This window comes from Caretta caretta, chromosome 25 (assembly GCF_965140235.1).
Source record: "Caretta caretta isolate rCarCar2 chromosome 25, rCarCar1.hap1, whole genome shotgun sequence".
Lineage (NCBI taxonomy): Eukaryota > Metazoa > Chordata > Testudines > Cheloniidae > Caretta > Caretta caretta.
The window spans coordinates 16,637,985-16,662,296 of record NC_134230.1 but is presented as its reverse complement, the minus strand read 5'-3'; the positions used below and the strand labels follow the sequence as shown (position 1 = coordinate 16,662,296).

Below are 24,312 nucleotides of genomic sequence, written 5' to 3'. Positions count from 1 at the left end.
TCCCTTCAGAGACTTGCATTGAGTAAGTCTTGAATACAGAGCCATATTTACAGACTCAAAATCTGACTAGAGATTAAAAGTTTTGGCTTGACATTCTCCCAACCAACCCTTCATTTAAAGAGGGCCTTTCAACACCTTCTGTTTAACAGGATATGAAATTCCCATCAAGCGAAACTACCCCCTTTATTAATCACACGTCATTCATAATAATACATTACAGCCTAAGTTTACAGCCACAACTCCATGAGGGTGACTATTTCTCCTCCGCTGCTGGGGGTTGCAGCCTGGCCAAGGGAGGACCATCTGAGTGGGAGTTTGCTATGTTGAGGGTGGATTCCCCTGCCAGCCTCTTTTCTGGGAAGCAAGTTGGAGCATTCGACTTCCCACGACTCTGCTCGAGGAGCTACAGCAAAGGTCATCTGTTGTGAGCTTCCCCCCACCCTGTCATCACGTTGCCCGGCGAGGATGCCCCAGCCCTGGGAACTGCACGCTCCCCCACCTGGCTCTGTGCATTCCTCCCGGGAGGGGTGTGCAGCCCAGGTGAGCACCCACCCTCACACGCAACCTAGGCTTCCTTAATAATTCCCCTTTGCCCTACTCAGAGCACTAGACAGCAGCATCAGGACAGGCAGACAGCTGCGGCTGCCACTTCCCCCATGTTCTGCTCGTTGGGCTTTTTGCAGTCAGGACAGTTGAACTGCCACTCCCTCCAGGCTGGCCCTGCTTCCCATGCCCAGGCCAGTTTGCATCTTGCATCCTCACCCTGCACAGGCTGGCCAAGGACAGGAGACAGCTTTCCCAGCTGGCAGCCAGCCCCACGCTCTGCTGGGTGTGGAAGGTGGAGAAAAGCCAGTCTGAAAAAACCACCGGCATGCGCATGTGTGTGTGTGCGCATGCTAGGGGTGCAAGTCAGTCTGCTCTCAAAGGTTACCTGCTCCTTGGCCACTTCTTCATTCCCAGTGGCATCCAAACCACAACATGTTTGCAGAAGCGGGGCTGAAAGTGGGTTATCAAACCTTACCCCACACCTGCTGCTGCTCTGGTGCATTCTCCTTGGGGGGACGCCCCAACGTGCACAGCTAGGAGCCTGTGTGGGTTTCTGCCCCGTGGCAATTGGTGGATTAGGTTATACACTCCCAATATGGATTTGGTTATCCTATAGCCCCAGCCCTAACCACAGGAGCCATTAAACACTGCACGGAAACACACCCACAGAACTGAAATACCTTTGGGGCTAATGCAGCCCCCTCTGGTTTTGAGAGGGTGGCCTTCTGCTTTGGGAGCCCCGAGACCTGGGGTCAACTCCCGCTTCTGCCACCTCCCCGACTGTGTGTCCTCAGGCCAGCCACTGAACCGCTCTGTGTCTCCGTTCCCCAGCTGCCCAATGGGGACTTGTCTCTTGCACTAACAGGGAGCGTCGCTCACGATGTGAATATCCAGCATCAAGCACAACTGCTCCTTGAGTTCAGAAGGGGCCTGGAGGTGCTGCTGGAATATAAACCGTAGATGTGGCCTTCAGGGGCCAATGTTACGTCGTGATGCTGGTGTTGTCACAACGTGACATCCTTGTCCCAGAGGATGACATTTGAAGAGTTGCAACTCCCAAGGTCAGGCTGGCAGTGGCCAAAACTTGTGACCATCCAGTGGTTCTTTGTGGGTTAGGTGGGTCTTGGTCCAGGTGGGCACCCATGACACACGGCCCTCTGATGGCAGGCTCAGCAGAGAGGTGAGGATGAAATGGGCCGTGGAGTTAAACTCCCACATCTGACTCTGGGGAGGAGCCATGGCACAGGGAAGGTGCTGGGGGAAATGGACAGAGCATTCATTGGGAAAGTCAGTTCCAAGTGAGTCCCCTCTGTGAGATACCTTGGCCACATTCTGTGCAATTCTATTTTAAAATCTAGCACCTGGGAGAAGGGACTTGTAGCCATTAACCCAAGGAAGTTGCCCCTGGGCAGTGAAACTGAGGAGACGAAAGCTATAGCTAGTTACAGTCCATAACTAACATCTAAAGGTCTGTGCTGAAGTGAAACTGATTTCACCGCTGCATGCTAGAGCCCTTCACTGGGAAATTACAACTGACAGCTGGCACCTGCTGATCTGACTGAGAAACGAAGCACAAGACTGGATCTCTAGTACACACATGCCCTCATGCCCACACACACACTCACTCAGCTGCCCAACTGCAGAGGGAATTTGGTGTGCTCTATCCTTGTCTGATCCTTCCCATTTTACAGATGACAAAACTGAGCCACAGAGCAGGGACGTGACTTGCCTAAGTTCACCCAGAATGGGATAGGCCCCCAGGTCTCCTGCAGCAGAGCATCTGCTTTCACCCATAGACCCCACTGCTTCCTTTCAGAAGTGAATGAAAATGTTTCCTGATGTGGATTTTAGGCATTTCCCCGCACCTGTATAACCCACAGCACGAGTCAAACACCGGCTAACCCTAGGATGTAGCTCAACATCATTAGCAGAGACAGAACCATATCAGCAAGGCAAAACCCTATATATTTTTACTGGCATTAAATGTATGCAACTTTGCATAAAATGCATAATCCGCATGGATTTACATAGCTGAATCCTGAGGTGCCAAGATGGGGTGTTATAACAAGGGAAGCTGCCTGCCAAAGGACCTCCCCTTCGGGATGGAGCCTGTAGTGGTTTAAGGGCTATAGACGATTGCCTTGGAATTATGGGAAGGTCTTTTTCCCTTGAAGAAGACTCATGGTGGGAGCTCCTGCTGGAGAACTGGGACACTGTCTGCTGGGAGCACAGGTGGGCTACTGCTGAGGTGGAGGTTATGGCTGGTTGAACACTTTCCATCAAAACTTTGAAAAATGCACCCCGTGCATCTGGAGAAGTGGGGTTTTTACCCACAAAAGTTTATGCCCAAATAAATCTGTTAGTCTTTAAAGTGCCACCGGACTCCTCCTTTTTGAAAAATTGGGTTTTCCACCGCACACTTTTTCTGAACAAGTGCCTGTTTTCTACAGATAATTTTGATTTTTCACGAAAAAAGAAAAAAACCCTCCAAACACCTGACAACCAAAATATTTCAGTTTGGCTATGCTGCTGCAATGCCTCCTGAGAACTGTAGTTCAATTACTCCACATCCCCATTTTCCTCTATGGGCCGGGCTCCCTGGCTGCACTGCATCTCCCACAATGCACCATGGCCATGGAGTCCCATGATGCCTCTCCTTTCCAAGATTTTGAGTTTTGGCCGAATTTTTCAGTTTTTAAATTTTCACCAAAAAATTGAAATTTTTACAGGGGAAAAAAAAACATTTTTGAGCAGCTCTGGCAGGTCTGGCCCAGCCTATAGGAAACATGCCTGTTTTCCAGGCAAGTCAAGGCCCTGATGCTCACGAGAAGTTGGCGTGAGAACCTTCCATCGTTGCCATGGTGGCTGATGTGACCCATGGGTAAAGAAGGGATATAAAGGAATCCCCAGCAAGAGTTGCCTTTTTCACTTTGTATGTTGGTGTCTCTCCTTTTTCTTATTTGCTGCTCTGCAGTGTGGGTCTAGTCACCATAACACCCAGATCTCATCCAGCACATTTCATCCTTTCATCTCAAAGAGCTTTACGAAGCAGGTCAACCACCATTTTACAGACTGGGAAACTGAGGCACAGAGAGCAGAAGTAACTTGCCCTAGGTCATCCAGCAGGTCACAGCTAGGAATAGAACTGACATCTCTAGTGCCCCAGCCCAGGGCTCTGGCCAATAGGCCACACTGCTGCCAAGCCACCTGAGTTGCAAGCCCTGGGGTCTGTCAGGTTCGGGTGATGGGCCCCTGCCGTCCTGCAGGAGGCTCCTGCTGGCCAAGCCCTGCTGAGCCTGTCAAGCTGACCTGCCCTCCAGCCTGGCCCAAATGGCCAGGAATACAGGTGCCCCTGCCTGCCCCGGAGAAGGTGCCAGTCTACAACCAGCCACGTGTATCTGCCCATAGCAGACCTTGTGTCTTTCCCTTTGCCGGCTGTCTGTCTGTGTCTGCTCTTTGCAGGGTGCGGGGTGGGGGGGGGACTGACTTGACAAAATCCCAGCTGTGCCAAGGAGCCGAGATCATTTCAGTCGCGACCCGCTGAATGGGATCAGCGGTGCCTCGGTGATGTTCCCCTCACAAGCTGGGCCAGGCCGGCCTGGCAGGCCGAGAGGCCCAGGTCCTTCGTAAGTCGCACTTTCCTGGGAGCGCCTGGCAAAGGAGGGAGGTTTCTGTCCCCTAGGGGAGCAGAGGGGGGCCCGGTAGAGGAATTGGCGCGTGAGCCCATTGCAAAGTCAGGCCTGGGCTAATGCCATCACCACCACGGGGGTGTGGCGAGACGCAGGCACACGTGCAGGGAGGGGCAAAGCGTGGGGCCCACGGAGGGCATGTCTCCACAGACCAGAGCCAGCTTTGATCTAGCTAGCATGGGTACCAACAGCAGCAAAGCTGCAGCAGCAGGGGTCTCAGCACAGGCTAGCCCCCTGAGTAAGAACCCAGGGGCCCAGGCAGGCTTGGACAGCCTATGCCACATGGCTTTGCTGCTCCCGTCCCCGAGCTAGCTGGGGTACACCTATGTGTGCTGCAGTCACCCCCCTGGATTGCAATGCAGACGTAACCTGAGGGGGAACAGGATGAGAGGAGAAAAGTGATCCTGTGGGGGAAGGAGAGGCTAGGCCTGGGGAAGCTGCAATTGGATTAATTTGCACAGATACGTCTCCCATGGGAGGGAGGGAGAGATAAGATTGGGGCTCAGTTTACCCCTCTATAAATAATAAAACCTCCTAGCACTTTATAGTCATCTGACTAAAGGAGTTCTCAATCTCCAAAGCACTCTGGCTTTCTTCCCTTTCCACACTTGTTGTGTTTTTTTTCCAGCCAATAAATAGCCCCTCACCCACTAAGTACCTCTTCAGCCTTCAAACACTTTATTTCCCTTTTTAAATGTTTCCTTTTGAATTAGCAAAACCTGTACGGGTCTTAACAAGGGCTTGGGGATGAGAAAGAATCAATAAAACACTTTAGAAGGAGTGTGGGATGGTTTTGATCCATTTGGAGCAAGTGCAGTGAGTTTCAAATCAAGGCCAGTTGGAAGGTGTAAACTGACTGCTGGCTAGCTGGAGTCACACCTGGTCCATATGGGAATTTAGACCTCAGTGCTGGCCAATCAGAGCTCCTTGAAAGGTATAAGACCCGTGCTAATGGCTTGGAAAGCAGTGAGTAGCTGCATAGGTGGGCTAGTCTGTGAAGTGAGGCTGATGGATAACATGATGTTTTGGCTCTTTTGTGGCCTCTTTTTTCTGATTGAGGGAGCTCAGGGTGGCTTTAGGAATGGGGGGGTTCTTTGGAATATTAGCCAGCTGACCTGTGGGCAGAGAAGCTTGGTATTCACCCTGCTCCCAAACCAGACTGAGATAGCTCCCCTTGTGCTGAGAGCTCTGGGTAAGTTGAACAAAGCTTAAAATCCTTTAGTCTCTCTAAGGTGTTGCTGGGATTCTGGGAGGAAGTTTCCCCTAGCAGGTAAAGCTGAGATGGTGCTGTGGGGTCTTTGATTATGAGTAACTTCCTGGGGTGTTGTCTTCTCTGCTTGCCTCCAATGAGGGTACAAATGTAATACTTATTGACTGTCCCCAAAGATTCTAGATGCTAGACCAGGGAATGCCTTGGGAGTAATTGGCTCAGTTACTTTGCAGAAACTGGCAAGTGCCCAAAGGGGGCTAAAACACCTGACTGCTGGTGCACTAATGAAGCCAGTAATGCATAAGAACATAATGGTCAGACCAGAGGTCTATCTAGCCTAGTATCCTGTCTGGCAATAGTGGCCAATGCCAGGTGCCCTGGGGGGAATGAATACACCAGGGAATCATCTGGTGATCCATCCCTTGTGTCTGCTGGAGACCTGGCTCTGGAGTGAGGTGCATTAGATGCTGAATGACTTGAGTTGGCTAATATTACTCCTTGGCTACAGCTGTAGGGGCGGGGAACTCCTCCTCCCTGAATATGGAGGATGGATGCCAAGCTGCTGAGGTGGTGTGAGGAAGTGGCAGAGTGGCCTTTGTGAGGCCAAATGGAGTGAAACTAGCCCTAAACCACATGGGCTAGCCCATGGCATTGGCCTGTCTCTGAACAAACTCCTTCTGTTCCCTGTAAGGAAGGCTCCTACTCCATCCCCTCCCCAACCACACTGCTGACCTTTGAGGCACTGCCAGTTAAGGTCAAGTGGTAGTGGAAGGGAGGGGTCAGTGGCTCCTCAAGGCCGGTGTGACTCCTCTGCAGAGCCTCCCTGCTCAGGGTCTGGCAATGGGGGGCAGATTTGGGACTAGGAGGAACAGGGCTGAAGGTGCTTTGTCTGATGCTCCTCTCGGCCTCCAGATGCAGAAGGCAGGCCTCGTGTTCTGCAGAGCAACCCTGCCTGTGGGACGCGTGTCGAGCAGCAAGCCAATAGCTCCGTGGTGGTTGAAGCGTCCTATGCTGGATGTTATGTCAACGAGAGAGTAAGGCCCTGTCTGGGAACCTCCCTGGTGTGAATGGGATGGGTAGCAGTGCTTATGAAGGGGAGTGTGAGGAGACCATGGTTGGATCTGTCTGCAAGGGCCTAACCACTAGTGCACAGAACTGGGAATTGGGAGACCTGAGTGCTAATCCTGCCACTAACTTCCCATATGGGGCAAGTCTCTTCACATATGTGCCTCCCAAGCCTGCTCCTGAGCTTCCATGCCCAAGCCTGCTCCTGAGCTTCAGGAAGGCTGAGGCTTGGCTGGTGTCCACACAGTGTCCTGAGAGCCTAGGCTGGCCAGTGCTGTGAACATGCAGTGTTACTAGCCAGGGGGACTTGATATGTGTTCACGCTACTCTCCTTCCCCCACCCCTGCCTTGGAAACACTTACACTGGCCTGGTTTCCATCCCTGGAGCTGGGAGCTAGTGATCTCTCTGCTTCCAGTGTGATGTCATTGCAGCTGGCTTGTCTTGCCCTTGGATCTGCTGCTCTGGCCAGCAATCCCTCTGCTGGCCCAGCTCAGAGGGTGGAGTCCCCCACTCAGGAGAGCTTGGCTGCAGCAATGCGGTGAGGAGGAGGACCCCAGTCTGTACTGGAAGGCCTGAAATCTCCCCCTTGTTGCTTCTCTCCCCATAAAGCTGGCTCCGTCTCTTGGTTAGACCATGGCTCAGCGCCTGCCTGTGTGGGGAGTGGCCTGGCCTAGCAGCTAGGTCAGGGCGTGAAAGTCAAATCTTGGTTTCTTGTCTGATCTGCCACTGAGATGCTAAACCCCTCCAGGCCAACTGGTGCTAGGGTCAGTGACATGGCAATGCCAATCCTCTCCCCTTGAGGAGCCGTGGTACCAAAGGCAGAGTGTCAAGGCTGGGGCGGATGATCTTGGCTTTGCCATACTCCCTCCCCTGAAACTGAAACCTGCTTTAGTGTTTGCTTAGCAGCTGCCGGCTCATGTCAGCTGCCTGCAGCCCTGGTGAGACTTGTGGGCCCATGTGCCCACCCAGGGGATAGGTTGGGCTGCCTGTAAATCCTGCTGTCCCCCTAAATCATTCATGTTCCTGGCTCTCCTTGAGCACATGGTGCTGGGGAGGGACTCTGAATACTTACACCACAGTGATGGTTCATCCTCTGCTTCCTGCCTAGGATGGCAGCTTTGTGATGACAGTCCAGACCGAAGGCCCTGTGGCTTCCTACAAGGAGGAGCTGAGGTGCCCAAACCACCTTCTAGGTAAGGGCAGCACCCATGCCTTGGCCAGGGATGGGACTGCACCATTGCTGGGATCTTCCTGAAGGATACTACTTGGTGTGGCAGGAGGCCTTGTCTCTGGGCATGCTGTACCAGCTGCCAGGAGTTAGCCACCTCCCTGAGGAGGGACTGGGCCATGGGAGATGCTGTTGTCTCCTGGTCCATCCTTTGGAGTGGATAACTGGGGGTCCAGGCACTGACAAACCTCTCCTGCATGGCTAAAGAGAAGCAGGAGTTCCAGCCTGTGGTGCTGGAGGAGGCCAGGCCTCTCTCAGCCACCCCGTGGGGCTTCCTCTGCCCATGGACAGGGTCTGGTGGTTTGGGGGGAGGGCAGCTGTCTGAGCAAGCACTGTCTTTGCCTCTCTCCCTAGCCCGGGATGCCCCGAGCCCTAGCATATGCTCTGCCATCCAGGCCTCAGCTAGGCTGCCGTGCGCTGCCCCACCCATCACACGAGGCGACTGCGAAGCGCTCGGCTGCTGCTACCAGCCCGGTGACAGGCTGACTCCCTGCTACTATGGCGACAAGGGTGAGCGGGGGCTTTCCTCTGCCCGAGGGACCTGCTGGGGATCTCCGCAGCAGACCGATACTGGAGGGTGTGTCCGGGGGGGAAGAACCCTGTTGGGGCCTAGGGCCACCCAAGGGCCTTGGTAGGCTTTAGGACCCAGTGATGGAGTTCCTGTCCCTTTGCACTCAGGCCTGTCCTGGCACTCTCTCATCCCAGTGACTGTTGGGGGCAGGACTAGTTCTAGCAAGTCAACTCCTCCACTGTGTCTAGAGACTCCAGTGAAGCAGGGGTGCTAGCCTGGAGTTTTTGGGGGAGTCCCCAGGCAAATGGCTCCAGCAGAGGCTGCAATTCCCTGCTGAGAGGCTGTATGGCTCTCCCCCAGTGACCGCGCAGTGCACCCCAGATGGCCAGTTCTCAGTTGCAATCTCAAGGGATGTGACCACACCACCCCTGGACCTGAGCTCCGTGCACCTGGTCAGCGCTCACAGCAGCAGATGTGCCCCGGTGTCTAGGAATGAAGACTTCGTTGTGTACCGCTTCCCACTCTCAGCCTGTGGGACCACTGTCCAGGTAAAGAAGGGCACCTGTTGGTCAGTCCACCCTCTGCTGGGCAAGGCACTTCATGAACTCTCATCACTCTCTGATGCCAGCTGATTGCCCTTGAGGTTATGGGGGGGTCACTCAGTCACCATGAGGCTGTATTTGATGTGTCCTGAGACCATCAGATTTGTCCCTTGCAGCCTGGGGTTCTGAGCCTACAGCCTCTGCTTATGGGTGGTCTCCTAAGGTTTGGGCCCTACAACTCTGAGGTGGAGTTGTGGTGAGGCACAAGCAGCCTATCAACCCTGCTCCCCAGTGGCTGCTAATGCTTGTGGTGTAGAAAGGCCAAATAGCCTTGGAGCTAAAGGGGACCCATGGGCAGGAAAAGGGGGAACATGGCACCCATTGATCTTCCTGGGTCCCTACATGGAACAACCTTACAGTGTCTCTGGTGTCAGCTACAGACTGGCCATGAAACCAGCCTGTTCAGTGTAGCTGGAAGTCTAGTGGGTTTGTGAACACTGGGGGGTGTGCTTGTCCTGGAAGCGGGTGGGGACTGGCATATTGACTGGTTTCTGGTTGACTTGAACTTGAGCCAAGTAAAGCTGGGCTGGATCTCTCCTATGCAGATTGGCTCCAGTCAATCCTCACAGGACACTACTCCTGCAAAAGCATGGCGGGGCAGGGAGGGGTGTAGCCTGGGCCATTAGATCTCAGACCTATTGTCTGTGAGGGCTAAGCTGCTGACCCCATTGGAGCTGCTGAGTTCTTGTGCAAAGGAGAATTCATATGTGAAGGCCTTTCTGGTGCCTCCAGCCTCTCTTCTCCCCCTGTGCAGGCATCTGGTGACCAGAGGGTGTATGAGAATGAGCTGGTAGCAGACCGCAAAGTGCTCACATCCCATTCTGGCTCAATCACTCGGGACAGCACCTTCAGGTAACAGGCCTGGCAAAGCTTGGAGGCCTCTGCTGGAAATGGGGGGGGGGGGGCATGTCAGCCAAGCAGTGTTTGGGTCCCTCTCCTAGGGGGGGCACCTCCCCTGCCAGGGAGAGCTAGGGGATATGCACTGGCTCTGTCAGCCCACTGCTGAGCTCCCTGCCTATATCCCCTCCTGCTGGGGGAGGCCACCTGATCCCCTGGAATTAAAGGGGGGAGGCACTAGCCATTCACTGAAGTCTCAGGTCTCCCCCTGGCATCTGAGTGTGCTCTCTGGGGAGTCCAGAGGTGACCAGCTGTCTGGCCTTTCCCCACCCAGGCTGACCATCCGCTGCAGCTACTCAGCTGAGGACTTCCTCCCTGTGAACATCATGGTCTCCACCCTTCCTCCACCCCTGCCTGCAGTTGGGCAGGGACCCCTGGCCTTGGAGATGAGGATTGCTACAGGTGACTGCATACAGGCCTGCCAAGCACTTGAGATGCTTCTGAAATGTTGACATGTCTGGCCCACTTCCATGCCTGGCTATCTCCAGAGCCTTGGGCTGCTGTGTGGCACTCAAGACTTGAATCACTGCTCCTTGGGAGTGGGGGGCGGGGGTGCCACTTACCTGGATGGTGGGGATGACTCTGCTCCTAGAGCAGCTGGTACCCACTGGGAGGGAAGGAAGCTTGGCTTGGCCATGACCTAGCCTGGGTGGTCTCTCAGCATGGCTGCACTGGCCTCTGGCCCTTCAGGGAGATCACTGCTGTCTGAAATGACTTTCCTGGTCTGCCTCCTGTAGTGTCCCAGCTGGGTCCCAGGGCACAACTGCCCTTGCTGATCATGGCTCTGATACTATACCAGTGGGACCTGGTCACCAGGAGACACAAGCCTCACCCCATGCTCCTAGAGCAAATAGGAACCAGGGGGAAGTGGGTGATTCTGCCCCAGTACTTGCCTTGCAAAGTACCCCATGAAATCGGTGATCCTGCCAAGGGTCAGGGCAGAACTTGGTCATCTCATTTCATTCTTGCTGCAGATGAGCATTACAGCACCTACTACACAGACCGTGAGTACCCAGTGGTGAAGCTTCTCCGGGACCCAGTGTATGTGGAGGTCCGCATCCTCCAGAGAATGGACCCAAGCCTGGTTCTGGTCCTGCATCAGTGCTGGGCCACCCCAAGCACCAACCCCCTGCAGCAGCCAGAGTGGCTGATCCTTGTAGATGGGTGAGTCTGGGTGGGGATGGGAGCGGGGCAATCTTCTGCCAGGTGAGAAGCCTCAACCATCACTGCTTGGCCCCTTCTAGGTGCCCTTATGAAGGCGACAACTACCAGACCCAGCTGGTGCCTGTGGGCGAGGCCTCAGGGCTGCAGTTCCCATCTCACCATCAGCGCTTCATTGTCAGCACTTTCACCTTCGTGGACATCACCTCCCAGCGAGCGCTCTCAGGCCCGGTATGGTCCCACTCCCCAGAGGATTAGTCCTGAGACTTCCCGTGGCCAAGCCAGTAGGTCAGGGATCCTCCTGCAAATGCAGCTGAGACTGACCTGAAGCTGCTTTGCAACCTCCCAAGGCAATTCTGCCCCTCTCCTGATAGCTTGGGTGGGGAGCACCTGAGTGGACAGATTCTAGGCTACTGTGTAGCCTCAAGTGACCAGCACTAGCTTACCTGGCCTAAAGCAAACACCATCCAGTGTCAGGGGCAATCATGACCCTGTTGCCATTCTCATGGCCTTAGGCTGCAAAGCCCCATGCTGGATCATGCCTGTGTAGCCACATGGCAAACTAAGTTTTGGCTCTTAATGGCTCTGCAGGAGGCAAAGAATCCCATTGCTGTAACTGGCTGGTGATGTCCTCTCTGGCTTTCACAAGAGCTGGAAGCAATCTTAGGGTAGAGGGAGGCAGTGACCCTCTGGTGCAGGTCCCCTTAGTTCTTCCTTGCCAAGCATGAATTCTCTCTGCTTCCAGGTGTATTTCCACTGCAGTGCCTCTGCCTGCATGCCCTCTGGGCTGGAACACTGTGCAGTCCAATGCCCCACAAACCTGCAGGGAAGAAGTAAGTCTGTTCCTCCTTGGCATCTGCCTCTGGCTCTCAACCGGCCTGAGACCCTTGGGTCTTTCCCATTCACCCTCCTTGGCAAGTGCCAGCTCTAGAACCCAGCGCCCCAGACCCATGGGGTGCTGGTTAAGACAGGCCATGGCAGGAAGGTCTCCACTCTAGGGATACACAGGGCATGAAGGCTTGGCTAGATTGAAGCCACCTTCAGGCCTCCTGCAGGTTACCCCTACAGGGGATATGACCCTGTTGGGAGGGCACCTAAGACACCCCCCTGCAGATTGGTCATAGGCCTCTGGCAAGGCACCCAGGCACTAGCCGGGGGCTTGAAGTGAGACCATGGATCTCCCCTTCCCTGCCTGTGTGCACAATGACCACTTCTATTGAGCCTCTCCCTCAACAGTGACCCTGGGCACCTGAGTGTCATCTGGACTTTCCCATGGGGGCTGGAACTGGGCCACAGGCCTTGCACTGGAGACAGCCTGCAAAGCCCTAGTCCATATGGGGTTGGGGGATTGCCTCTTCAGGAGCTGGGAAGAGAACTGTATTCTCACTTTCTTCTCTCCTAGTGAGAAGAGCCTCCCAGAGCCAAGCCTGGGGGGAGGAGCCCCTGAGCCTGGTGACAGCTGAGGGGCCTGTGGACTTCCAGGCTGGCCAAGAAGCAGAGGATGACCTTGCCCAGGAAGGTAATGGAGCAGGCCCTGGGGGTGAAATGGGACTATGGCACCCACCTGCCTCATGGGTGGGTGTTCATTAAACTGGGGGGTTGAGTATTCTGGGAATGGGGGGCCAGTTCAGAACCTCTCAGGTCCCCTCTCCTGGAGGGGGGGTGATGAGGATCCATGGAAGGAGAGGCTTGTCCCTCCCTCCATCCAGTGGTGAGGCAGCTGAGCCAGGGAGGAGGCACAAAACAGCCCCCAGGCTGCTGGTGGCACCATGAGGCAGTGCTTAAACCTGACCAGAGATGTGAGGAGCCCCTCACTTCCAGTCAGGGCCTAGTGTAAAGCCACTTCACGCTTCAGCAGCTCCTGAGCAGCCAGTCACCCCTGCCCTGGAGACTATCTGAGGGAGCCCCTCAAAGCCAGTGCACCTCCTTTGGCAGAGATGGCTGAGCTCTGCCAAGCCTTGGCAGGCCTAGTGTGGAATGGAAGGGGGCTGTGGGGAGTGAGGCCCCTGCAGGGCAGGGGGAGGACTAGGGCAGGATCTGGCAGTGACCACCTGAGCACTGATGTCTGGCTTGCTGTGTCCTTGCTCCTAACCAGCTCCTCCCTCCACAGGTTCCCATGGACTCAGGCCCCTGGTGGAGTGGGGAGAGGTGCTGGTGTCCCTGGCAGGGGCTGTTGCTGCTCTCTCGGTTGCTGTTGTGGTGGCTCTGGGCCTGAGGAACCACTGGGGCAGGTGGGGACATGCCAGGGGGACCGCAAGTGCCTAAGGAATAAACCAATCAAGTGAATGATGCCTCCTGTCATTACTGATGGTGCAGAGTCTGCTCTGCAGTGTGGGTCTGCCATTGTGCACTGGGGAGGGTGAGAAGCACAGAATCCAGAGGGAATCAAGGCACTGGGGACCCATAGCACTGCGCAGTCCTGGCTCCTCACACCAAGAGGCAGCTCAAGGGTGCAGGCCTTGCTGATGAGGGGAGTGGTGCAGAGGGGACCTGTAGGGCTGGTAGCAGCTAGTGATTAAGGGAGGCAAATGCCCTGCACAAGAAAGCAAAGACCCATAGGGAGAGAAGGGTGGCATCTTGTCAGGTCTTGCCTGCTAAAGCAGCTGGTTCCAGAGCTCTGCTGCTGAATCTCCAGTTCCCTGGGCTCAGCAGGCCCCCCTGTGCCTGGCAGCTTGGAGGGTGGCAGAGCTGGGACCAGATTCCTGCATGCTGGTGTCTGCAACCAGCTAGACAGCCTTGGCCTGGTGCCCTCAGGACATGTCTTCCCTCCATAGAACACACTAATCAGCTGTTACATGGGGAAGGTTAATGGCCAGGGCACTCTGGTGGAAATTAAACCCTCCACCTACAGGAAGGCAAACAGGGGCTGCTGTGCTGGTAGAGTCAGGGACCAACTCCAATTTGTCCAGCTCTTCCTGCTGGCAGGGAAAACACTAGGTCAAAGACCCAGCAGGCATGGGGCTGGTCTTACTGCTCTGAGCCACATTCTGCTGTTGTGATTGCCACTATTGGAACAAGTGGACTCTGTCCCTCCCTATGGGGTGGAGGGGATGTGTGCTCTGGCCTCTCAGCTATGGGTCTATGCTGGGCCCAGTCCAGGGAAAGGGTGTTTCTAACAAGATAGACCCTTGTGCAGAGGGTCTGTGGTGGTAACTCCACCCTGCCACAAGGCAACCTGTAGTACAATTTACCTCTAAGCTCCTGGTGGCAGCTGGGGTCATCCCTGTCCCTGGGAAGGGGAAAGTCAATCACCTTTCCAATTCACTGGAGTAGCTGTGAGTAGCTGCAGGGATGGTAGAGGATCAAGCATGTGCTGCCCCAGCTGCAGTGTTTCCCATACAGCACTGCAGTGCCTTGGCTAGATGTAGCACAGTGAGTAAAGTAACTGGCTACAGGGGAAGTCTGGCTGAAGCCTTGCCTATAGAATTGGACAACATGGTGCCAAGTCACTCCCACAGCTCGTGCTTGAGCCAGGGCACCCAGGTAATCCACTGCTGGGCTGAGAGGAAGGGGAGCAGGTCCAAGAGGGAGTCTCTCTGGGCTGGTTCTAGGATACATCTGTCCTCTAGATCATGTTGGGAGTCTCTTGTATGCAGGGGTGGTGCTTTTGTGCTCATGCTGTATGATTTTAAAAACAGCCTAACTAGAATTGGAAACCAAGTTGAGCAGATCATGTAGAATAACTTTACCATTATGGACCATTGACCTTCAAGAAATCCCTGTTATTTATCAGGGCCAGATACCAGTGGTAGATGGGGCTAAACTTATCAGGGAACTGTTCCCTTTTAAGATTGCTGAACTGTCAGCAAAAAAGCATGCTGAATTTTCTGTGTCAGTGTTGGGATATCTGTGCCTGTAGTTCTGGGTCCACAGAAGCAGTTTAGGCAAAGTTGTGTTTTTAATATTTGCCCTCTAATCATTCTCTAGTTTCCTGCCTTATAGGACCATAAAATAGTTTGCATAGTTTAACAAATCATGTCTATTCTACTGGTACTGAAGGACTCTGTACCATTTTGCACAGCTCAACCTTTAGCAAGTATGTTCTCTTTCAGCTGAGGCATTCTGCAGTAAAACAGCAACTATATTTAATTTTAAAGGGAGGGGGAGCAATTCCCCTTCCTTACGCCAGGGCTAGGCTGCTCAAGTAACCTGGCCTAGGGTCAATACCCCACTTGGCCTGCAACAAACAGCTTGCAGGGGGTGGCAGCAGAGGCTGGTAAGGGGCAGGTAATCAGTGGTTTCTCTGGCTACATGGGAGCTGGTTGAGCCTTGAGGGTGCTACATTAACACTGGGGGAGGCAAAGGCTCATGGGTAGCCCCCTGTTACTGGGGGGGCAAAGTACTAGTTGGGCAGGGGTCTGCCCATTCCACAGGCCACGTGCTGGTGGGGACAGGGCTCCAGTTGCTATGCGTTGTAAGATTCTCAGGACCAGCGTGACCTAGTCTCTCACCCCACCAGCTGCTGCAGGCTGTGGGGTTTCCGCCGTGGTGGGACTCTGGCTCCTGCCCCATCTAACGCACACAGCTCAGCTGCTGTATGTCACACGACAGAACTGCAGCAACTGACCTGCATGGCCCAAGAGCAGGTTTGTTTCTTCCCCTGGGGGGGATTAGGTCAGCTGTGTCATGCCAGTGTGAGGAAACACCCTTTCCCCTCTAGGGCTAACAACCACCGTGGGGTGTGCTGGGTCCTCTTGGGGTATGCCAGACAACAGGGCCTGGGCTGAAGAGGGAGGAGAAGATGGCCAGAAATGGCTGCTCCCAGAGAGGCCTGAAGGCTGGTGTGACATTCCCACAGGAGCAGTGTAGGGATTTTTCTTTAGCGTGAATACCCTTTGCTGCTGGTGCTGATTCTGAACCCCACCTTGGGGCTCAGGAGCGAGGCAGGGGAGAGAGAACCTTCCTTCTCCTGAGCCCAATCTAATAGCCTAGGGCCGGAGCAGGAGGCTGGCCCTGTGCATCTGGTATTTGCATGGTATCTTCCCTCTGTAATGGAACAGAGCTGGTGAGGGCAGGGTCCCCTGCCTCTCAAAGTGGCAGATCCCTAACGAGTTGCAGAGAGCCTGGGGGGAGAGAGGATCATTAGCATTTCCTCCTCAGGCTGTCCAGACCAGCTGGTGCCTAGCCACTGAGCAGGGCAGGTCTGTGCCAGCCACTGTGGGGTGTATACTGCCAGGGCCTACACTCCTCCAAAGCCAGCTGGGCTGGAGGCCGCTCTGGGTCTGCACCCTGTTTGTTGCCCCTGCTCCCCTCCCAGGCTAGGTTCTGCCAAGCTCCCTGTTCCTCTCACGGTGTTTCCCAGCGTGTGGCCGGAGTCTGACTGGACACGCAGTCCTGTGTTGATGGGGCTAGACCCTCCCCATCCTGCAGTGGTCACTTGGAAATTCTCCACGGGCCGGGCCTGTGGCAGGGTTTGCCCTGGCCAACAAGGCCCTGATCCTGAGCAGTCCCTGTAGGAGGTACTGCTGTAAATACCAGCTGACCTAGGAAGAGCTAGACAGAAGCTTTCAAGGGGCATGTAGGTATTATGGGCCCACTGTGAGTCAACGCCTCTGAAAAGCTCCTCACCGTGCCTCCAGGGCTGACAACGTGAAGCGGTGCCCCTGAGGCTGGTTTAAATACACGCTGTCCTGCTTTGGTGCCGTTTGTAGACACCCCAGGGTGGAAGTGGGGCTTGTACCTGTAGACCTTTACGGGAACAAGGTCTACGTTGTATGCTGGGTCGGCCCCACCTTGTATCTGCTAGAACTGTTGGTTTTACCGTGACCGATACGCTTCCACTGGTACAAACTCTGTGTAGAGCAGGCCCGGGAGGACGGGGAATCCTTCAGAGCAGGAACAGGGTCCCCTGAAAGCCCTGGGAGGTTGGCAGGCAGGGAAGTGGAAACGGCGCATCACTGAAAAGAGGAGGCTTGAGGCAGGGGCTTGAATACAAATCATTTAATAGGAACCCCCATCCTTGTCCATTACTGTTTGGGCTTCCCACAGGCTCAATGTGCTCTGGAAAACGAATGGGGAGCGGGGTGGAATTTCAGGGCAGATGCAGCTTTTGAAATAAACTGACCCCTTTAAGGGCCACTCACTATTTCTTTCCCATTCCCCCTTTGCGCTCCAGTCCCTTTGTGGCCTGCCCCTCCCTTGACCTGCCCCTTGTTTGGCCATTCACACAACCAGGCGACGTGCACAGCAGCTGTTTTACCAGGCTGCTTCGGGAACGTTTCTCATACCCAGCTGGCACCGGGGCTAATAAACACCTGGTGAATCAGGGCCTTCAGTGTGATGGTTTCCCTTCTGCTCCGGTACTGGGAGCTCTGATGGTCATTGCAATGGGCGGGTCTATGTGCACACTTCATACTGTGTCTGGGGAGGGGGGCGGGGGGCAGGTTTCTTTGCTGCCGCTACAGGCGGAGAGCACAGACAGGGCAGCTGCCTCCTGTATCTCCATGGTGCATGCTGCTGATGTGGCATGTCTTGGGCTCTGTTTATTTCCCAGTGTCAGTTTGAATTGCAGAGACAGGCTAAAGCAGTTAAGATCTGGAAGCAAGACAAAATCCGCTCATGCATTGACTGCTGCCTTTGGGGAATGCTAGAAGATTACCTGGAACCAAGACTGATTCTCTAAACAGGGATGGGGGCCCTGTTTTCTGGGTGCTGTGCAAACACAGAGTCTAAACAGAGCTCACAGTCTAAACAGACATGATGGGCCAAGGAAGCGTTGTTATCCATGTTACCGGGGGTCCGTGAGGTTGAGTGATTTGCCCCGGTCACACCAGGAGTCAATAGCAGAACTGGGGCTTGAACCTGGATCCCAGCCCTGTGCCTTAACCTCCCAGGCCAGCCTTCCTCTCATTACCTATTGCCTCCAGCTCTCCCCCTTCCCACACCCCATTTGCTGCCATGCTGCACAGCCTGGCTCTTTGCCTAGTGTCAGGGTGAGCGGGTTTCGTGCAGCAGCTGGGGAGCAGGGAGCATGGTTGGCTGGGGGGAGGTTTTAGACATGCGTGTGGGGGACGTTCCTTGGGGGTCTGTGGATCTCCAGTGTTTGCATGCAGCATGGTTTGCTCAGGTCCCCTCTTCCTGCTGCTCCTTCCTCCCCTGGAGAGACAATCCAAAACCACCCCTACTGACGCTGCAGGGATGCCTCTGGTGCTCAGATAACAGAGAACTCAGAGACCATGCCTCAGCAGCCAGCCCCTGGGAGCAAAGCTCCTTCGCCTGCTTCCCCTCCCCTGGCATGAGGGATTCCCAGAAGGCACTGAAGTCTCCATAGCTGGCTCCTATGCTAGCTTCCTCACGGCCTCTTGTGCAGGAGCCACGGCAGGGTGAGATGGGGCAGGAGAGCAGCGTGCTCGTGGCTGGTACCTCGGTGCCATGTTAGAGCAACCCCCAGGCTACTCTACTGACAGCCAGGGACCAAGCAGAGACACGAGAGGCTGCAGCCAGCAACCTCCCCCTCTGCACTGAGCAGAGAATCTTTGGTCACGCGTCTCCAGGCAGGGAAAGCGGGAAGAAGGGATGTGGGAAATGTAAGTGAGGCTGGAGGCTGATTCTCAGAGCTGCTGAGCCCCTGCTGGCCCCACTGAGATCAGGGGCTTGGCACCTCGGAAAAGCAAGCCAGGCTGGCTTCTCCTAGCACCTTGCGGGGCAGCAAGGGATCAAAGCAATTACAAACTGTGCACAGAGAGCTCCTTCCATCGCAGGCACTGGAATGAGGGGGGAGCCTTAAGGGCCGTGGGGGAAGTGACGAGCTACATTTCCTAGCACAGGAGAAAAACCAAACCCACCTCCTGAAACAGGCAAGGTGGAGATATTAGGACCAGAAGCTGCTCCCCAAGCCCCCTTCCCCCCACACCATCCTGTCTTCGTGTTCCTGTCCTCCTCACAAGCACTTGAGGATGTAGAAGTTGCAGGCCGTCCCGCGGGGGCACTTGCAGAGTCTCCCGATCCTGGCTCCTTTCCTCACGGCACACGGCTCGCCAGCGTCGCACTAGGAGAGAGAAGGGCCACTTGGGTTGGAACAGCTGGTCGGATGCCCCTGGCTCAGAGCTGCCGCCCGCCTGGCTGACAAGCCATTCCCAGGCACCGATCTGTCCTGTCAGGGCTTACACAGCGCTGCAGATGTTCATGGCACACGGCCCCCACCCCGAGAGCTCACAATCAACTCCCTGTAACACTAAAAAGAAAAGGAGGACTTGTGGCACCTTAGAGACTAACCAATTTATTTGAGCATAAGCTTTCATGAGCTACAGCTCACTTCATCGGATGCTGTTACTCTGAAACCGCCCAGTAACACTGCAGCGGAGGCTGTCGGGTAAGGACCTTGGAGTAAACGGAATCGTGAGACTAGAGGATCACGAGGGACCCTGCTGGCCTGAGAAAGTACAAATCTAAGGCTGCCGAACAAGGAGTTTATATGGCAAAACCTTGTCTCGAGGAGCCACGTTGGATGTTGCATTGTTTGCATTTGGGTTACTGGGCGTTGTCCCTTTAAGAAGTGAGGGGGGCCCTCTGGACTGTGGAGTGTGTTTGCAGAGAGCTGGGAGATGGCTGGCCTGCTTCCAGAGCATGAGAGACCTGCCTGCGTAAGCGCAGGCAAGGGCAGAATGTGTGTGGGGGGGAGGGGGTTAACCGTATCTTTCAAGGAGCCAAATACCGGGGGACATGGGGCTGGGGGAGCCCCCATTGCTCACACTCGTGGGGGAACACGGGGGGCCGGGGGAGCCCCCCCCTTGCTCTCACTGGCAGAGGCACACGGGAAGTCTCCATTGCTCGCCATGGGAGCTGCTGGGGGCTGGGCCCTACAGAAGATTTGGCCTCGTCATTCAGGCTCCCAAGTGGGAGCTGAGCGCAGCAATCTGGCGGTGGCCGTGCCGAGGTGGCACTCGCAGCTGCAGGGACATTTACTCACCACCTCCCCAGGGCAAAGCGGCCAGGTCACGTTTACCCCAGGCCTTCGTTAAAGCCTCGGCCCTGAGCCAGACATGGGCGGAGCAAGCTGCGAGGGCCCGAAATAAAGGCTCCTTACCGAAGGCACTGAGCCCAGCTTCTTCTCTATGGAGGGCAGCCTCTCCGTCTTCAGTTTCTCCAGCACCTCTTGGAGAGCTTCAATCTGTGGGTGAGAAAGAGCGAGTCGGGCGGGCACCAGTCGGGTGAGCAGGGCGCCAGGGTCCTTCTCCATCCACAGCCAGCACTGCAGCCCGCCGTGCAGTGGGGAGCTGAGATTGGTCGCACCAGCTATTAGCGTGGCAAGAGGATCAGCTTGTCACAAGCACCGGAGTCTTCAGCCACGGCTATGCTTATGGGTGCCATAGTGTAGATATTTCCTGCCGTGGCTGAAGGGGTTTCCATTCCACCTCCCCGAGCCGCAGTAGGCTGGTTGATGGAAGAATTCGCCCATTACCCTAGCAGCGTCGATACAGGAGGATTGGGGGTGGAGGGGAAGGTTGTCTTAACTCCATCACTCAGGTGTGAATTTCTCACGACTGAGCGACGGAGCTAGGGTGCTAAGAATTGTCCTGTGAATTGTCACTGTGAAAGTCAAGGGGGCTTAGGAGCCTCCAGTCACTGAGGTGGGCTGGAAAGCTTCACCCCGCATGGGGCTGCATAGATACACACGGGACATCTGCATGAACAGCATGGCTTGGCATACCGGTGCCAGCCTAAATCTAGCTCGTGCTGGTAACAATGGTAGTGTGGACATGGCAGCACGGGCTGGCAACTGGAGTACAAGCCCACAGGGGAGCCTGGGTAGTCTAGCTGCCCCGGCTACCCTCCTGTTGTTACCCACCCTAGCTAGATCAAGGCTAGTCCGGGTGTGCCGACCTGGCTGTAATCCCATTTCCTTGGCAGTGTGGATGGACGCTGAGCGAGGGATGGTCCCTGCCCCAAAGAATATTTGCACCCTGAGAGATTCAGTGAGTCCCCCGAGGGACTGACCCCAAAGTGCCAGCCCTGCGCCGTGGCCACAAACCCGACCGCTTTACTTGCAAAGTCCCTGAATCAGTGTCTCGAGGGGATCGTTTGGGTGGCTGGAGCAGCCAGTGGCACCAACAAACCAGGACTGGTGCTGCCTGCGTTCTCTTGGTGCTTTAGCCTCAACCCCCCGTCCCAGCAGGGAGGCACATTTATTCTGCAGGTCCACTGGCGTTTTCCTGTCGCTTAGGATTTTAGCCATCGCTCCACAGAGGAGGACAGTGAAGGGCATGTAATCGGAATGCCTTCTGGGGTCTTTTATGGAGAGAGGTTGTTCTCTTGCCCAGTTCCATCTTCCACCCTCTGCAACCCCTTCACTTTAAACACCGGCTGGGCATCTCATGTATCTGTGCAACCTTGGGCGAGTCGCATGGCAAGGCCCAGATTTTAAGAGCCACTTAGGCAGCTAAGGATGGAGTTACAGGTGATCTTGAAAACCCCACTAGTCACCTGTCTGCACCTTTACAAAGCTGGCCCTCACTTTGTACAAGGGAGAGGATGAATTGTCTTTTCACCTCCCCGTTCTCTGTCTTGGCTGCTTAGACTGGGAGCCCTTTCGAGCGAGGACCATTCTCAGGGCACATCTGTGCGGCGTGTGGCACAATGGGGCCCTGACCTCCGTTCAGGATTCTAGATGCTGTGACAACACAGTAAGTACCCTCCCTCGCGCTCAGTACTTTGACGGTCCCTATTACTGCAGTATCCAAGTGCCTCCTGAAGTCGTATTTCCCATTCTACTACCCAGGACAAGCAGGGACCTCTGTAGAGCTCTCTCAGGTGGTGAGAAGGGATCTTTGTAGCTTTCCGGCCCTGTCCACTATTGTTACGGTAACTCCTTGAAGCTCTACCACCTCTTGCTACTGCAACCCTGGATAAAAGGTGGCCCAAAAAGGAGCAATAGATTCACATGCACGAGAACAGCCGTTTGCTGACAAACTTTAAAAAGGGAGACCCGACAAACAGCATGAAAGCTCAGAAATTCAGAGCCCTGGTCCATATTTCTTGTTCCAATAGCCCACCTCAAGCACTGGACTGCTAGTTAAAAAGTTTAAAACATTCATTAAAATACCAGACCCAGAAAAAAATCACCCACTCCGATACATTTGCATCCAGGTCAAGAAATGAAAGGATCCATTGTGGGATCCATTCCGTTTCTTTATGCAACAATCTGTACGCAGAGGCTGGGTGTGTTTTAATCTAATCATACCGGCATATTTAGGGTTTGTTTCATGTCGCTTTTAACCAAACAATATCTCTAAATCCGTGCCATAAAAACCAATCAGCTTTTTAAAGAAAGTGCCTGGTTCTCACTGGACAAACCTTTAGCAAACCAACAGCCGTGACTGATCTCTGGCTGGGCGAGAGCGGAGTCTAGTTGTCACTGTTACTTCGCTAGACCCGCTTCCTAGACTCTTGCTGGCCTGTTTGTTCTGGACGCAGGAAGCCCCTTTCTAGCTAGCTGAGCTGATTGCAGGGCATGCCAGCGCCTCCCGAGCACCGGTGACTTTATCCTTGCAATACCCAAGCGTCACCCTGGCTCAGCAAAGGACTTGCGCCCATGCGATTGACCTGGGGCGTGAAAGAGACCAGAGTACAGCTACCCTTGAAGCGGGAGCTGTGATTGCCAGCGGGGGGAGAGGTGCGCAGGCGGGCACCAACGGAACTAGTATGCTAAAACCAGGGGGGTTGCCACAGATATCTACCTCAGGTCCCAGGCAGGGCAGTGCTCGGGGCAGCTGGCCCGCTCAGAGCTAGCGGCCTAGGGCCGCGTGAGCTGGAAATAACACCTCCAGGGGTGGCGGCGGGACCCGCTGCCAGGGGTTTTCAGTGGGAGCTGGGCAGGGCCGCAGGAAAAAAATCTCAGCCTAAGCGACTTGCCCAAGGACCCACGGTGTCAGTGGCAGAGCCGGGCAATGAGCCCAGAGGCCCAGCTGAGTGTCTGAGCCACGCGCCCACCCTCCCACCTAGCCCTTGAGGAGACGGGCAGCCCCTTGCACGCTGCCCCCAGTCACAGCGTCCTTCCCCCCTTACCAGCTCCTTTTCTTCTTGGCTCTTGCTCGCCGGGCTGCCCGCAGCCCTGGGCCCCAGGGTCTCCTGGCCGGCGGCCAGCAGGGAGAGCAGGGAGCAGAGCAGGCAGAGCCGGGAGCTGGCCATGGTCCTGAAGTTCAGGCGTGACCCCCTTGGCTCGCCCCGGTGCGGCAGCTCGCCGGCTGCTCCGTCGGCTCCGCGCGGGGGGCGGCCGGCTTTATGCAGCGTGTCGCCAGCTCTTTGAATGCGGAGCGACACCTCCGCAGGCGCCGGATTGGTGGAGACGGGGCGGGGGCGGCCTTGGAGGGCTGGCCGGGGAGCTGGAGCTGGCTGGTAGCACCAGGCCTCCTGTGACGGATTTTAGCCTCCTGGCCCCAGGGCGCCCCCCCCCCTTCGCCCGCCACCAGCCAGCTCCCCACAGGACGCAGTGACCCTGAGTGCCAGGAGCACCCTGCCAAGGGCTGAAAGGCAGCAACACCACAGTGCCCCTGGGCCCCGGGCCCGGCCCTGGGCTGCCAGCACACCGCCAGGCAGGGGCCCTTCCGGGGGCTAAAGCTAGCCCTGGCAGCAGGGTAATTAGGCCTGGCTCAGCGGGAGCAGCACAAGCCAAGCGGCTCTGGACCAGTTGGATTCTAATCCCGTTACCACCAGGTAACTGAGCCAGTCCCACTTTTCCTGCCTCAGTTTCCCCAGTCTGCACAATAGTTAATGATGCTTGAGCTGCCTTTGCGAAGAGCTGGAGCCCTGAGGCCGGGAACCCCGAGCACTGGAGCCAGTTGTGGGGGAGGCGAAACCCCTGTTTCATTTAGGCCCTAAGCTCTGCAAGGAACCCAGCTCAACAGAGAACCGAGTGGAAGGGGCAAAGGCTGCTTGAGAGACAGGCAATAACTCAGGCTGCCTGGCTCAGAGAGTCTTAAGTAGGTGGAGACAAGGCCCAAGAGCTGCACTTAGCAGCTTAACTCCAAAGGGTGGAAAATCAATGGATGAAACGGGCCAGGGTTGGGACCCTGAGAGCCTCATCACAAAGTAATTCCGCCTTGTCAAGAAGCATCAGGGCTGATCCGCCAGGACGCTGTGTCCCTGCCAGTAAATCACTGGAACTGTCCAGCCCACACACATTAATGGGCCTGTGGGGACCAGCCAGCCTCTGGGCGGCCGTATGAGGCCAGAGCACGGGATTTCCTCGGTGCATGGTGGGGGCTGGAAAGTGGCAGACAGGCCGGTGAAGGGATTTCTCTTTGAAGGCTACATCCTGGCTCATCCCTCAGTGCAGAGTGATGGGGCTCTGGCTGTGTGACGTCACCCTTCAGGGGCTCACAGACGTTAAGGTCAGAAGGGACCATTGTGATCATCTAGTCTGACCTCCAGCACATCGCAAGCCACAGAACCTCACCCACCCACT

General features: G+C 55.5%; 2 protein-coding genes across 2 annotated transcripts; one reads left to right on the top strand and one right to left on the bottom strand.

Moving 5' to 3' along the window:
• Window positions 1-5,252: 5,252 nt before the first annotated feature.
• LOC125627119 (zona pellucida sperm-binding protein 4-like) lies at window positions 5,253-13,175 on the top strand. The gene is made up of 12 exons (XM_048830932.2): window positions 5,253-5,427; window positions 6,358-6,479; window positions 7,620-7,704; window positions 8,094-8,249; window positions 8,611-8,798; window positions 9,607-9,704; window positions 10,024-10,151; window positions 10,724-10,913; window positions 10,994-11,141; window positions 11,656-11,743; window positions 12,313-12,429; window positions 13,021-13,175. Exons 1-12 carry the CDS (start codon window positions 5,253-5,255, stop codon window positions 13,173-13,175), a joined length of 1,650 nt encoding a protein of 549 aa, XP_048686889.2.
• A 3,660-nt stretch (window positions 13,176-16,835) lies between these two features.
• On the bottom strand, window positions 16,836-23,297 carry LOC125627124 (cocaine- and amphetamine-regulated transcript protein). The gene is made up of 3 exons (XM_048830941.2): window positions 22,914-23,297; window positions 19,936-20,019; window positions 16,836-18,897 (listed from the first exon to the last, which is right to left on the bottom strand). Exons 1-3 carry the CDS (start codon window positions 23,034-23,036, stop codon window positions 18,790-18,792), a joined length of 315 nt encoding a protein of 104 aa, XP_048686898.1. The 5' UTR covers window positions 23,037-23,297; the 3' UTR covers window positions 16,836-18,789.
• Between the last annotated feature and the right edge of the window lie 1,015 nt (window positions 23,298-24,312).

What these genes read in the sequence shown, in the direction of transcription:
- LOC125627124 (XM_048830941.2), bottom strand. Translation starts at nt 23,036, where the DNA reads ATGGCCAGCTCCCGGCTCTGCCTGCTCTGCTCCCTGCTCTCCCTGCTG. An exon ending in GCCAAGAAGAAAAGGAGCTG is followed by an intron (nt 20,020 to 22,913) that starts GTAAGGGGGGAA and finishes TCTCACCCACAG; the next exon opens with ATTGAAGCTCTCCAAGAGGT. An exon ending in AGCTGGGCTCAGTGCCTTCG is followed by an intron (nt 18,898 to 19,935) that starts GTAAGGAGCCTT and finishes TCTCTCTCCTAG; the next exon opens with TGCGACGCTGGCGAGCCGTG.
- LOC125627119 (XM_048830932.2), top strand. Translation starts at nt 5,253, where the DNA reads ATGATGTTTTGGCTCTTTTGTGGCCTCTTTTTTCTGATTGAGGGAGCT. An exon ending in CACAAACCTGCAGGGAAGAA is followed by an intron (nt 11,744 to 12,312) that starts GTAAGTCTGTTC and finishes CTTCTCTCCTAG; the next exon opens with TGAGAAGAGCCTCCCAGAGC. An exon ending in GGATGACCTTGCCCAGGAAG is followed by an intron (nt 12,430 to 13,020) that starts GTAATGGAGCAG and finishes CTCCCTCCACAG; the next exon opens with GTTCCCATGGACTCAGGCCC.